Source organism: Sinohyriopsis cumingii, chromosome 11, assembly GCF_028554795.1.
Source record: "Sinohyriopsis cumingii isolate HCF-2022 chromosome 11, ASM2855479v2, whole genome shotgun sequence".
In the NCBI taxonomy this organism is placed as follows: domain Eukaryota; kingdom Metazoa; phylum Mollusca; class Bivalvia; order Unionida; family Unionidae; genus Sinohyriopsis; species Sinohyriopsis cumingii.
In genome coordinates this window covers 111,350,211-111,365,580 of record NC_142971.1, presented here as the reverse complement: position 1 = coordinate 111,365,580, position 15,370 = coordinate 111,350,211, and the positions used below count along the sequence as shown (strand labels likewise).

Below are 15,370 nucleotides of genomic sequence, written 5' to 3'. Positions count from 1 at the left end.
CCGGATAGAGTTCAATGTGAAATAATCCGCGAGGTGATTCCGGAAACGCCGTTAAATGAATTCTGGGAAACATGGAGACCAAACGATTTGATTGTAGCGAGTAGAAAGATAGTCAGAGACACACTTCAGCGGAAGTTGTTTGCGTTGCATAAGGAAAAGTTTCCAACGCGTCCAGTGCCGTTGTGTTATAGACCCGCTGACACACGGCGGCAGAACATTGAAGTTGAAATCCCGGGCCCGACAGTGTCAGGGACAAAAAAACAAGTTCTCGTGCTGAATGATATCGTGCTCGTTGATATCAGCGTCGTCGAGGACGCGCTACATGCTGATAAATCCCCGTGGACGCTAGGATACGCAACGACAATACATTCCTCGCAGGGATTAACCATCACGGATACAATTGTTTGGATGGTTGATAATCGCATCGAATGGTCAAATCTAGTCTATCTTGCAGTGTCCCGAGTACGGAGGATAAATCAGCTTCGAAGAATTGTTATTGACGAAGCCAGTGACAACGATGACATCATCGATGCAAGCGTCATTGATAGAAAACTCTCGGGTTACCGCCAACAGGATAAAAAAAAAACAGCAGCGTTTTGATATTGATGCTGAATTAATAATTGCGTTACGACAACAACAGAATAATCACTGCACGAGTTGCAATTGTGTAATGCGCTGGCGTTATTCGGATAAAGACGCTCGCCAATTTACCGTGGACAGGATCGATAACAGTCTCGGTCATGTCAAAAACAATGTGAGGTTGACCTGTCTTGAGTGCAATAGACGCAACGGCGCTAGTTAAGACCACGCGGGGGCAATTGAGTATCGTCAGGTATCACTTGTAGTTGCTCGCGTGTAAACCCCCGCTGTGGGGCAGTTGAATCCAGTCTATAGATCGGTGGTCTACCAGTTGATCGTGTTATCGTTGATATGTTATGTGTGGTAACACTCCAAATAGGATCAGTAGGTCTTTTTTTACCGCCTTCAAGCTCTCCTGGTTCATACAGATATCTAACAGTGACATCGCCGAGAATCGGCTTGGAAACGCTATCTATTTTTGATCTTCCGGGTATATACTTTTTTTTAATCGCGTCGCTGGGCTTCATGTTGATTGCTCGGGTAATCTCGTTATTTAACGCTGCAATTACGCCTGGCAACCTTTTAACCCATTCACGAGATCGTTTTTCTTGGATGAATTCCTTCGCGTATTGATACCCAAATAACCGTTCAGCAAGAGTCCGATTGAATCGTTCAACAATTGCCTGATCACGATGTAGCGCAGTATGACCTCGTCGTATCGCGACGCTATGATGTTTCAGCGTTGATAAAACAGCGCCGCGAAATTCATTGCCAGGATCAACTTGTAATAGATTTGGCCAGCGCAGAGGACCCCTTCGGTAAATCCGCTCAAACGCATTGGCTACTTCAGTTGCTGACTTTGTTTTTAACGGCTCCGCTTGTTTGTATCGACTCGCAACATCAACTACAGTTAGCGCGTATTTGTAACCGTTGTCATGCGGCAGAAATAGTATATCAGCTTGATGAACTTCATTGGGTACGGTAACATCAAAGTGCGAGAAGTTGATTTGTTTAGGCGGTGGTAGATAAATTTGCCATATAGCCTGTTTGGATAACCAATTAGCCGCAACGGCCTTTGTTACCTTTGCAGCGCTTGCGAGTTTACCAATTGCGGCCTTCCCCTTCCAGTATCCTCTCGGAGAATAATAGATGGATTCCATGTTGTTATTATAAACGCTAGCGTTTTCAATTACCAGCGCGAGAAGCTCCGTTTCCAATCATTAATTTACCTTTCATAGCCGATTTTACCAACCATGAAGCCAATTTTTCTTTGAATGATTTATCAGGAATAGCATTTAACGCGTGAATTAATTTTACGTCCGCGATATGACGCTGTTGCAGATCGCTACTTTTGTAGTAAGCAACATCATGAGCATGACACGCCTTATCGATAGCGTTTATTGGATACTCACCGGGTTTGGGCTGATTTTGATCATCGAGTCTGATATCTAATCGTGTTCCGGGGCCACAGTAGCTATATCCTGGGAGGTGCTTTTCTCCTGGATACTTTGCCCACGGTGTTCCGGGCAGTTTTGATAACTTGGCTGCAATATCACCTCCTCGCTTTTTTTTAAAGCATCCCCGGGTCTAATAGAAATAAATCTAAATTTCTTTGTACCGCATCGTGCACACTTACCAGTAAGTGCCGATCTGTTATTTCTTGTTGTAACGGTTGTCATATCATTTGTGCCAGTACGCACTCTACACTTCACACAATATAAATCCATAATTTATGTATAGAGATATGAATATAATTGATTTTTCGGCGACTAAAACAAGAGAACCAGTTAAGCATGTTGCAGCGTTACCAAACTCGATCCGGATGATTATCATCGGACCATCTGGATCCAGCAAGACGCAATTGTTACTCAATTTAATAATGAGATGGATGAAGTGGGATAAGTTGTATTTAATCGCCCCTAGCGTGGATGATCAACGATGCTACGAGGTGTTGAAAGATTTTAACGAGAATGCATCAGCGATCGCTGAAAAAAATGTTATTGAGTTTATTACAGATATCAATGATGCACCAGGTATTGATGATATTGATGGCGACGTTAACAATCTAGTCGTGTACGATGATGTTATGTTAGACAATCAAAAAAACCCAGCTAGGATATTTTCCAGAGGGAGGCATAAAAACACCGACGTGATATATGTCACTCAACGATACACTCAGATTCCAAAAGTAATCAGAGACAACTGTAATATTCTTGCTGTATTCAACGGCGTTGATACACACACGCTACGAAATATTTGGCAGACATGGTGCGGCGGTGACATGGACTTTAATGGTTTTCGAAACTTTTTTAGTCATGCTCAGTCGACCCCACATGGATTTGTAACGATAAATTTACATGATCCTCGGACACGATATCGTATCGGACTTGACCAAATATTCGGTTAGTTGTAAATAATTTTCATTGTAAATAACTTCTTAGCAGCGGGGGGGGGGGGGGGCGATGACATCGACGCGGTCGTCGCGCTTTTTTACCGGACGCTGACGACGCTGGGATCGGCGCGCAGAAAGTATTAATTAAACCAAATGACGATTGGACGACCCCCCGACGACGACGTCGTTTTTTTGTACCGGGCGCTGACGACACCGGATCCGCTGAGTGCAGAAAGTATTAATTAAGCCAAATGACGATTGGACAAAATGTCCGATTCGCCCCCCCCCCCCCCCGCTGCTTTAGAATTCTAACATTCAAGAATACAGTTAAGCCCATCCTTTAGTCGATTACTTGCCTGATAGTTTCATTATACAAACTAGAGTATCTAATATGACTCAGCAGATGATGTTTAGTCTCATTACATCGACAAAATGACGTCAGCAACTCAGAAAATCATTATACCTGTAAAGCCATTAGGACAAAGACATTCATATCCAAGATGTCTATCAATACACGTAGCCCCATGTTGACATGTATGTCCCACACAGTCGTCATGGTTCCGGTCACAATTACTTCCCACCCAGCCTGAAAGAAGATCACGGAAAGTCAAAAGTATGTTGCCAGAAGCAACAACAATCCACAGTGATAGAGTTCGATCTGTTGATACGAGGATAAAGAGAGAAATAGATGGGAAATGTTAAAGAACTCAGTCACATACTGAAATACTCAAAGTAAAATAGTACTTTATTGGTACTTTTATGATGTTTTTATTAGAATTATTCGCACTTGTTAAGCAAAAGTAAATTTTCTCATGGGTTAAGACTTAAAAGAAACCAAAGACCGTATCAGTCAGGAAGAACTGGCAGATGTATTTACTCACTTGTTTCACTCTGACATCCATTCACTTATTTACTTGACTCACTCAGACTTCCGTTCACTCATTTATTTACTTGACTCACTCAGACTTCCGTTCACCAATGTACTTACTTGATTAACTCAGACTTCCGTTAACTCATTTACTGTTTCTTTTCATGGTAGTTTGTTTCTTTTCTGTTTATTTTTTGTCCATGCCTACTTCCTTATTTACATACTTATATACAATGATTATTTTAGCGCAACTGATTAACTTCTTATCCATACTTATTTCCTCCGTTTCTTACCTTAGAAACTGATTTGTTCAATCCAGATTGCAGGCCTAATGACAAAGCCTATTTTTCCGATACTTACGCTTTCTTTATTTATTTAATTGCTTATCTATTTGCCGTGCTTACTTGGTTCATTCTTTAAAGATTGCTTGCTTAACGTTTACTTATTTGCCATGCTTACGTTCGTACGTATTTCCTGTTTTCCTACTTGCTTATTTACTAACTTATTTACGCACTTATCTTCATACCCTTTTACATTCATATATCCGTTCACTTACTCACATACATACATTCATACATACATACATACATACCATTCATGCATAGTTTTGTCCCATCAAGACTGCATGTATAATGGCCCAGGCTGTTGTCACGTGACTTGCAGTATACATCACACCTTGAACCATAAAAGTCCGGATCACAATAAACCCTGACGTCCACTTCAAGCCTATGGGGAAAAAGTGTACGAAAAGTATGTGCTTATGAACAATATGATTTTTTATTTGAGTAATAAAAACTATGCCTCATAAGTAAATTTTGCCATTCTTAAAATTGTTTTACTTCAAATTAAGTGAATCGCGAGACTTGATTTTTCAACTGGTTCTGATTCTTAATTACCAATCTTTCCGTCTTTAATTCTTCAGTTAACCGTCTTTGTGTGATACGCTCTCAAATTGTGTTGATACACGCAAATATCACAACCTGATAATTACTACATCGATTGTTTTATTTCAATACTTGTATTTTGTATGTTCTGCATATTGCTTTTAAACCCTACGTTAAAGAAATGTTTACACGAGAACCAGTCTTTTCCAATATGAGAGTTGATCTAAAAGTATCTAACAGAACGTTTTAGAAACAAGATGCATATAAAAAATAAATAATTAAAAAGTATTTTACAAACATCGAGCGGCAGCACATTCCAAGTTTAAAAGACATTTCTCGCATTAAGATAAATTAAGTTATGGTTGAGTAAATTATTCAAAAATCTCGTTCATCCATTTTCTACCCTAACTTTGAATAAAATCATGCGACCAACACACACATCACTATGTCAATTTCAAGTTATATTATTTATGATGCTAAAAAATGGTGTTTGAAGCAAATCAGAACTTAGCGAGAATCCAGCAAATACATGAAGATGGCAATGAATTAATCTCCTGGCCCCGAAGTCACTAAATTTTACTAGCATAAAATTGAATTCGGAATCGTAATTGAAATATTCCAAATTATCCTTACAGTTACTAATTATCAGTGAACTGTGGCATGCGTTTGAAGAAATAAAGAAATCCTGTTCCTATCCTGGATACGAATGACATTATCGGACACTAAGATTTCTAAAATGCGATTATGAGATAAATGAATGTGGTCAACTCTGTAGAACACATTTGTCCTCTTTCTACTTGTAATAAAATTAATGATAATAAGGAAAAAGGTCTGTATTTATTTTTAGTGAAAAACGAGCTTGATAGAAGGAATTTGATCTCTATAGAAAACGAAAAGAACACCTCGCTCTTATATTGCTTTCAACGTTACTGAGCACATTTACAACACTTGCTTAGAGCAGATCGGCTGAAAATTTCAATTATTAACAAAATCCAACAATTGTTTCTTAATGATTATGTTGTTCCAAAAGCTGATCTACTGTATATACAAGTTAATGCATAACAAGACAACCAAGTAGGCCTGAGATAGCTCACGTGGCTGAAATCTTCCTAATAATCAAATACAAATTCTGTAGGAATTTCTTCCAAATACGTTTGATTTTACATGTTATGAAAAAATTTGTTTCAAAGATTTTAATATTCTCTGTATCATCATCCATATTTAATGACACAACAACATAATTTCTCTCATTTATGCTGAAATATTAGTTTATGCAGTGTTATTTTAAGATAACGTTATTCGAATGCCTTTGTTGCCAGTAACAGCGCCCATATCTGATGGCAGATTTGCATCACTGGTACAAAACCACGCTATAATGTTTTGTCAGATTCGATCAAATAATATTGAACATTATTTTAAAATGAATTTCCAATGTTTATTTTTTTATATTTTATTTTTAGTAATGGTGGTCATATTTGACGATGAAATTTATGGCAACTATACTTTGTTGGCATGAATGGTACGAACGAGAAAACCCATCTCTTTGAAGGATTAGGTCTGCTGAATTTATCTAAACCCTCTTCAACTATATTGTACAGAGAAGAAAAAAAATGTTCAAATAACTTTCATTTCTTAACAATGGCAGTCTCGTTTGATACTGGATTGCCAGAATTTATGTAAACTGGAAATACCTTGATATAATAGAATGCTCTTTGCAGATAGGATCTTCATGTAAAGCCGGCTATGTTTATTAGCGAATTCGTATCTTTTGTACGATATTAAAGGCCATTAAGATAAAGACACTCTCTGTCAAATCTTAATGGGTTTTTTTTGGAAAGAAATCGTTTAGGGCATTTCTATTTGTATTTACGACAACATTAACCGATGGTGTTAATCACTGTTTTTTTAATTTTCAAACATGAGAGCATTTCATGGCAAACTGCATTATGTCCAATTTTGTTAAATTATGTTTGACTGATTTTGAGAAGCTGTTTAAAGTTTCGTCTAATTTTGGAAACGGCTGTCAAATTGAATAATGGATCCTTGTCAATATATATATATATATATATATATATATATATATATATATATATATATATATATATATATATATATATATATATATATATCCTTGTCAATTGTGTATTAAATAACATGTGAGAATAAAACTCCCGCGATTTCCTGTATGTTAAAACCTTTCTGGATCACAAGGAAAATATGATGAGGCATCTAAATACAATGTCGGCACCAGCGACTTTACATTTCATCTTAGTATTCAAGCCCTTTCTTGTTGTTCCTGCACACAGCTAACTTGTATTATCCCCATAATCTGCCCATTCCCGACATTCTTACCTCACTCTGCGCCGTAAAACTAGACGACTTGGTCTGGCAAGTTGCACGCTTGGTGCCGGTGTCATTTCGATGAAATTGGTAATAAAATCTACAAAGTCATTATCGTTGTCGTCATAGTCTTCTATGTGGACCTTAAGTTTCATAGAGAACTGCAATAAAAAAAAAGAACGATGATAGACACAACAAACCAATCTATTCATAGGCAATTTTACAACTTAAGCCGCATCTCACTTTGGCCATCCCGATTTTCGTGACGATTTTTATACTACAGCGGCCTTTGGTGAAATTTGAACCTCGAACGTATGCTCATTTTATTTGATGAGCAATGGCGACATCTTAATGACTTAGTTATGAAACCATTCATGTGGAAAGACATACGATGCGTGAACTAACAAAATATGACCTCTCAAATTATTCATGAACAAAATTACAAACAGCTTTAAAGATAAAACCTTTAAAATGTAAATCCTTGCATGCATGACAATCCTGAAAATTTATAATTTTAAAATTTGAAATTAACATTGCTATTGGCTGTTAGCCAATAACGCAATTACGTTACGAAAGTTAAGCCCTCTGCAATTGGTTGAACACAAGGCCACGTGCTCAAAAATCAAGAGCGAATGCTTTATTATTTACAGATTCAATGTGTATGTATGTATGTATGTATGTATGTATGTATGATTCACAGAGTAATCGTTCACGTACATGTCTATATTTTGCTACAACAACTGTCATGCCTTCAATTTGGTTTTTTTTTTTGTGTTTTTTCTTTACTGTATAGTTTTGGGCCCTCCTCTTATGTACCCTTTAAAATGCACCAATCGAAATAATTATTCTTATTCCATTGCTTTGATACCTGACATGAGATTTATCTGTAAGGAATTGAATTCGATTGAATGGAATGGAATGTATCAACATACCGGCCAGGCGTCAAAGTTAAACTCCAGTGGATTTAACAGTCTGCCGACTCTGTCCCCAAACACAATTGTATCCGCCTCCTCAATCGCCCCCGAATCCATTCTACCGTACGGACAATAATTAACGTTGTTAGGCCTGTAAATCATATCAACAGCAGTGTTTCTTAGTAGCAGTAGACTGTCACTGAAGTTTCTCATTTTTGTTCAAAATACGTGTTTACAATACACAATAATACTGTCAATCAGAAATGTGTTTAGCATCCATATATTTTCGTGAATTTTGCGAGTAAACCAATTTAGCCAGAACATACTCATAAAAGTAAATGCCACAATAACGATTACTGTTTCGCAATAATAAATGTATATGATATAATAATGATTAACATTATGTAATTAACATTATATTGCACAGTTGCTGAATCTACATTACTCGCAAAAAATATTGCTGATAAAATACGTGTAATATAGTCTACACTCGTACACCAATCGTTCGCAATTTAAGTACAATAGTTAGCAAATGAAACCAACAAGTTATTTTATTCTGTATAATCATAAATTACAATTACTACTACCGCTACTAGTACTAAAGAAACTTTCAACGAGGTCTGACAATAACTGGTGTGAGTTAGGCAATAATAATAATAATAATAATAATAATAATAATAATAATAATAAGTATTAAAAAACTGATCTTGACAAATTAGGTGAAATTTTTTATAACCGTAACTGTTTTCCAAAAGCGTAATTGTTAGGTGTAGAGAAAGTTGTAATTTAAAGAGACACATAATACTGAATGACATCATCGACATTCATATGAACATTGTAACACCATGTGATATATATATATATATATATATATATATATATATATATATATATATATATATATATATATATATATATATATATATATATAAGGGAACTGTTAAGATAGTTCAAACAGATGTAAATATATATTACAATAAACAAGCAACATAAGAAATAACTAATTCACCCGTAGCTATTATCCAGGCAGATGGTAAAGACGTGGTCACATGATCCAATGCAGAATATGGCACGTCCGTCACAGCAATGTCCATTATCCCCCTCACCCCTAGGATTGTCAAAACGTATAAATCGTATTGACACCTTCCCTCCGCAATAGACTACCTATAATGACAGTGAAAACAAATACAACCAAACTATTTATCGAACGGCAACCTTTGAAAGGGTCTTACTGTTTTGTCTGTCTGTCTGTCTTTGTGTATTTCTGTTTTCCCTCTCTAGTGTGTGTATGTATGCATGTATGTATGTATGCATGTATGCATGTATGTATGGATGGATGCATGGATGGATGCATGGATGGATGCATGCATGCATGCATGTATGTATGTATGTATGTATGTATGTATGTATGTATGTATGTATGTACATTTAATTGGTAGGCAGATCGATCAGGAGGGATATATTAAAGTACTGGATAGATGAATGTTGCTTGATGGATGCGTTGCATAATCATAAAGTAAAATAAGCCATTGTTTTCAAATACATACTTACCGGTAGTCAAGAGTGAACTTTGAGACTGAGGTTTTGTACTTCTCAAAGTTTATAAGAGGCTAAGTGTCCTTCTTATAGGTGTTAAGTGACTCTGTCCGGTATGGACCCATTCATATCATGAGCTTCTATACGGACGTTTGATGGTGCGCGTGTGGTATACATATTTGCATTGGTGTTGACAGACAGACATACAAATAGACAGATAGATAGATAATGTTTCAAGATGATAAGTATTGAACAGTGATATATATGACCAAGTGTGTTGTAGACGACTGCCTTTTTGATGAAATTCATTACTATCTGTAGCTTATCTTTATTATATTCCCAGTGAAGCATCTCCTAAAATATAATTATATATTAAGTGTAGCCACACTGTGAAAAGAATAATGATGATTTAGGCGAAAACATGTGTCAATTTATCAAGATGATGACGACGTGGTTGTGATCGATTTTGTTATTGTTGTTTTTGTAACATATTCTGCTTTCTCGGTGTTAAAAATGGCGCGTTTCCTAAAATAAAATTATTTTTGCAAAACATCTTGGGTGAGCTCTTCAAAAACTTCAGCTGTATCGTGCACGGCCATGGTGAAAGAATCGTGATTTTGACTTTGTTTTCTTTCTAAATAAAAATAACTTGTGAACGAGGCGGACGTATTTCTTCAAAGATTGAAGCTGATTCGCAAGAAATATATCACATCCCAAGATCTCGGCACACTGATACTATTGGCTAGATCATCGGATTAAATTATTTAATTACGTGTGGTGTTGTTACCTTTGCATCTTAATATTCAGTATTTTGTAATGTTACAAAGCCTAGTGCAAGCATCAGAACAACAACAACGACAACGACATAACCAGTACTCGTGCTGAATCACATTTCCTGGGAAATTCTTTTTGGTACTGTGAATAGTTAACATGGATTGTATGTAACATTTAGATGAATTCAAAATCTGACATGTTTGTGTTTTATTTTAAACGGTCTCAGATATTTTCAGAGACATTAGTACTGACTTCAAACTCTTCATTAAAAGTTTCAAATTAAAAGTTCCCATTATATTCAGAAGATCTGCAAAGTAAAGATACATGACTTTTTCATTTGGTATTTTATTGATACAAGCAAATTTGATATTTCGAGTGTTTTTAATTTGGACACTCGCTTTTAGTAAGCACCCTTTGTCTAGATCTGAGAGTCTATTTATAATTGCAGTCTTTAATGAAATCACGCAATACAACATGCTCGCTATATGACCCATCATCGCTGTGTTAATGTTATTGTGGAGAGTAGGAATATCCGTACTTGATTTGCTCTAATTGTAATTTCCCAACGCTTCTTGAGCTCATTGGACAATTAAGCCTCTTGAATTTTATATCGCCTCTACGGTTTAGTTTTGTGCCAAAAAGAAAATCCAAATCCAAATGAAAACATTTCAGGTTTTTACTTGCACTTTGGAGATAAAAATAGACACTGGTTCTGAGAGGGAGCGGCTGGATGGGTGGGGAGGAAGGAATGGAACTTATGCAGTTTATTTGTTTTTCTTAGTTCGATTCTGGAGACAGAGGTCGTTCGGTTTATTGAACATGACCGGCTGTATCTTTTTTATTCTTTATTTTAATGAAAATTTCGGTTTTAGTCAGAAAGGAGGTAGGGGACTTGCCGAATTCTAAGAATCTTCCTTGGATCCGTCAACAAGAATATGATAAACTGTTATAATTATATCCACGAATCAGTCTACTCAACTTTCAGCGGCGTACATGTGGCAAGCAATTGGTCGGAAAATGAATCATCAAAATCATAGGTTTCTTAAGAGTCCTTTTTATAGGTTAAGCACAAACTGTCATATTCTAAGTGGAATGTGATTAGAGTTTTTTTTATGTTGTTTCATCTAGACGTGGATTTTTTTTAGTTAAAGGAAAATCATCCTTTACTACGTATATTTCATTAAAAGGGATGAGTGACTCAAATTTTGAATGGAGCATACATGCAAAACAATCACAAATGCCTTAAGAATGAAAGAGAAAAAAAGCAATGTATGTCTACATCAGTTCGATAAAAAGAAGTCAATCACCATAGCATCTACAATCGTTTGAATTAAAATTATCAAAGCTCTCTACGAATACATGCCAATTTAAATTAGTATAGGTGAAATAGGGTCCAAGACATTGGGTGTGTAACAAACACATAGCTGAAAATACAAATATCACTCACACTTGAAGGAGATTCTGTTTTTGAGGTGCATCCACATGACAATTTTGAGCGTATAGGTAACAAAGGGCCAACCACTTTGATGGTGTATTTAACGAACGAACACACAATGAACGAATGAGCAAAACGTTATATCTCCTTCAATCTTCGATGGCGATGGGACAATAAAAATGTTTACGTTATGCTTCTTAATTATTTAATTACGCAGATTGGTTTTCATGCAGAAATAGGCCAGATGAGACGTCTGCGGTTATCTTAATGCAAATGTTGTACTCATGTTGTCGCAGTTTTGTTTGCCTTGAAGACAGGTGCAAGAATATGCAAGGAAGCTACAGTGACTGATGTACCTGCATACTTGATATTTCCTACTTCAGCTAAATTTGAGAACCCTATACATGATTTAAAGATATGGACTTATAGTCTACAGTAATGTAAAAAAGACAACTTTCAAATAATGAATTTATGCACATTGTTTCTGATAAACAAGCAGCGTAAGACATACCATCGCCGACAGCAAATGAAGAGAACGAACCTATTTTGGGATGAATTTCATTAAAATGAACTAGTATTAGTATGGTACACTTTATTTGCAAATTTACATGTTCCGTATGACAATAACATTTAATGTATACATAATGGTGTGCTCATTAAACGTGTACTGTTTCACTCAAATGGAGCAACTGAAGAACACAAATTTGTTAAGCAGCAAGCCACTTTAACAATCTTGTCAATAGTTGAAACACCCTCTCCATGTTTCATGGCTTGCGACTTAAAATGGCGGATCTATGCGTACACATTTTCTGCTACGTCACGTGAAAACAACGGATAGCCTGTTCAGCGATTGCAAGCCATAAGTCGTAACATCAGAAAGTAGAGGATTTTATGGTCCCAGCGTGATACGTTTACACATCATAAGGTAGTACCCTACTACTAAATTCAATATCATTTAAGATACATAAAAGCAGGCGGTATTACAAAACTAAATTGAAAGATATAGTTCTACTTAGATACAAAACAATGTATACTTTCTACTCGCGCTGAAAATAGAGCGGGGAAAAAAAGTAAATTTTGAAACCCGATGATTATATAGGCCGAAAATTATCCGGTTTCTGAACCGGAGTTTGTTTGTGGATTTTGGGCCATTGATCTGAATCACAACGGACAGATGAACCTTTGCAAAATGTACAGCAAGTTTGAGGCTTGGAGAAATGATATAATTTTCTCTCCCGTCTTCACATGTATGGGCGAAATATACCATCGAAAACCGAAATTTCTACACCTAAGTATCCCGTGAAACAAAACTCTCTCATAGAAACAGATGTGTTTAAATGCAATAGAAAGTTACCCCACCCCAAATGCGTTTCCTTCTCCAGTTTCAGGCGAAAATGAAAAGAACCCATCGAGATGTAAATATACACAAAAATGTTTTATGAATGTTGTCAGGGCCAGTTTATACGGCATGTCAGTACAAATATATATTATTCAAAGTAACTTTGTTACGTATTCATGCCTATACACTATATGGAAAATCATATCTGACTCCTTCTCGGAAAATGGCTAAGTCTAGCACTTTCGCAATTTAAAAATAAGACCCCATTGATTGTACAAACCTGCATTTGATTAATTATCGGTGCGCACTATTATTTGGCATGTATTGCTATTATTAATGTATACTCTGTTATCATCTGGAATGTCTTACTGTTGTTAATGTCTCTTTTCTTATCATTTAGAATTTCTTCCTATTATTCATGTCTCCGTTTTATCATTTGGAATGTCTTACTGTTATTCATAGTTCTTTTCTTATCATTTGGAATGTCTTACTGTTATTCATAGTTCCTTTCTATGTATGTTGTTGTTGTTGTAGGGTTTAACGCCATTTTTCAGCGTGCGATACATGGCGGCCAGTATTAATGGTGGAGGAAGAACCCAGGAAAACCCCGGAAAGAACCACCGACTCACGAGAAACTACTGGCAAGTTTTCTCACATACCTACCATAGCCGAATCCGAGACTCGAACCCACGCAGACAGAAGTGAGATGGCAGTGATCCGTAACGGAGAGCGCTTTAGACCACTCGGCCACTCGGGGCCCCGGATGTATGTATGTATATGTGTGTGTGTGTGTGTGTGTGTGTGTGTGTGTGTGTGTGTGTGTGTGTGTGTGTGTGTGTGTGTATTTGCTTGGATATTCGAAAGTAAATGTTCATGTTGTTTAAATTTTATGTATATTAAAGCGATAGGAAATCAAGTTAAATCCATTTATATGCACGATTACTTTTTTTTATATTCCTAGTATGACCTATAAAAGTAAACTACGAGCTGATGTGACATTTTCATATTCACAAAAACGTGTTGATTGATTGAAGTCGAACTTCACACCCAGGTTGCTGACTCACTGTTCACATGCTAAATGCATTTCACAATGACTCTGCTTCAATAATAATGAGATTTTTACTCACCCCGATCCTAAATATGGATGTAAATATGCAAAATTAAAAAAATTAAATCCTTGCAAAATATGTAAAATTTGATCATTTTTTTTAGTTAACCTCAAAAAGGCGCTAACGAGATTGCTTGATTGATATATGTATTCCATGATATACAGAGTAAAATAATGGGTGCTCTGTGTGTTTCACAAAATTAAATGTTGACAGAATACCAGCATATTTCCAAAAGGTGGGAAAAAAATAAATATAAATTCATTCTAATCAAACCGAACGACAAAAGATGCACATTTATCTAAGGCTAATTAAATATATAAGGTCTTTGCTGTTGAATAAGTGTGAATAAAATTTGTTGAGGCTTTTTTGGTACATGAAATATGTTTAGTATGTTCTTCATAAACCCGTGTAACGCAACGTAGGATTTGAAAATAATATATTAAGACATGCCATTAATACATTGAACATCACGAATATGTGTTTGAGCTTCAACATTTGTCGGCTAAAATATGCACTTTCAATTTCCTAAATTCTGCAAAGAAAGCAAGTTTATATCAAATTTATTCAATCCACCTTTCCTTCTTTTGAGAGAGAGAGAGAGAGAGAGAGAGAGAGTTCTTACTGAAAATTGCAAAAGAATCATCACGAAGTGTATGAAATTATTCTGTGCAATCATTCTTCACCAGATACTGTTTAATCTGCAGCTATGTATTCTGCTTGTTTCCTCCTATTCACTCTTCCAAACTCTATTCTCAACAAGCTTTCCACTTGATCTTGTTTTAAAACTGCGAGGCAAATAAATAATAGTTGGTAACAGCGCCTGATTTACAATGCCAATTGTGTCACCTCATTCTCGTTGTGGTACGACCCCGTTTGCTGAATCATAGCAGCTGCTTGTGGAGTTAATTGCTTTCGTACTTTAGTCGGATAACCCTCATTAATTGGATTCTTTCGTTATTTCCTGCAACTTAAGACGTATTTCTATAGATTATACCGTTTAAAGGACCACATAGTTCCACTATTATTATTATTATTATTATCATCATCATTAATTTCTAGCAATTTTTGCATCCAAGTTTATCAGAAGGACTGCAGCAACGTACAATACATGTTTCATTTTTATAGAACAAAACTTACACACACACACACACACACACACACACACACACACTTTATTTCTTTACCCTGGCGATCTCACTT

The 15,370-nt window shown here is 36.1% G+C and overlaps 1 protein-coding gene across 2 annotated transcripts in view; it reads right to left on the bottom strand.

Moving 5' to 3' along the window:
• The window catches only part of LOC149789298 (uncharacterized), a 74,878-nt gene extending 59,842 nt beyond the window's left edge, over positions 1 to 15,036 (bottom strand). Inside the window, exons 1-6 of one of the 2 annotated variants that reach the window (XM_089975502.1) lie at positions 14,793 to 15,036; positions 8,987 to 9,141; positions 7,996 to 8,128; positions 7,076 to 7,224; positions 4,432 to 4,565; positions 3,435 to 3,557 (exon numbers count right to left, since the gene is read on the bottom strand). In XM_089975502.1, coding sequence (XP_089831628.1) covers positions 3,435 to 3,557; positions 4,432 to 4,565; positions 7,076 to 7,224; positions 7,996 to 8,128; positions 8,987 to 9,141; positions 14,793 to 14,846 — 748 coding nt within the window. In that variant the 5' untranslated portion in view covers positions 14,847 to 15,036. The remainder of the gene's footprint in view (positions 1 to 3,434; positions 3,558 to 4,431; positions 4,566 to 7,075; positions 7,225 to 7,995; positions 8,129 to 8,986; positions 9,142 to 14,792) is intronic. The other variant, XM_089975503.1, reaches the window with a different exon arrangement.
• Positions 15,037 to 15,370: the final 334 nt, after the last annotated feature.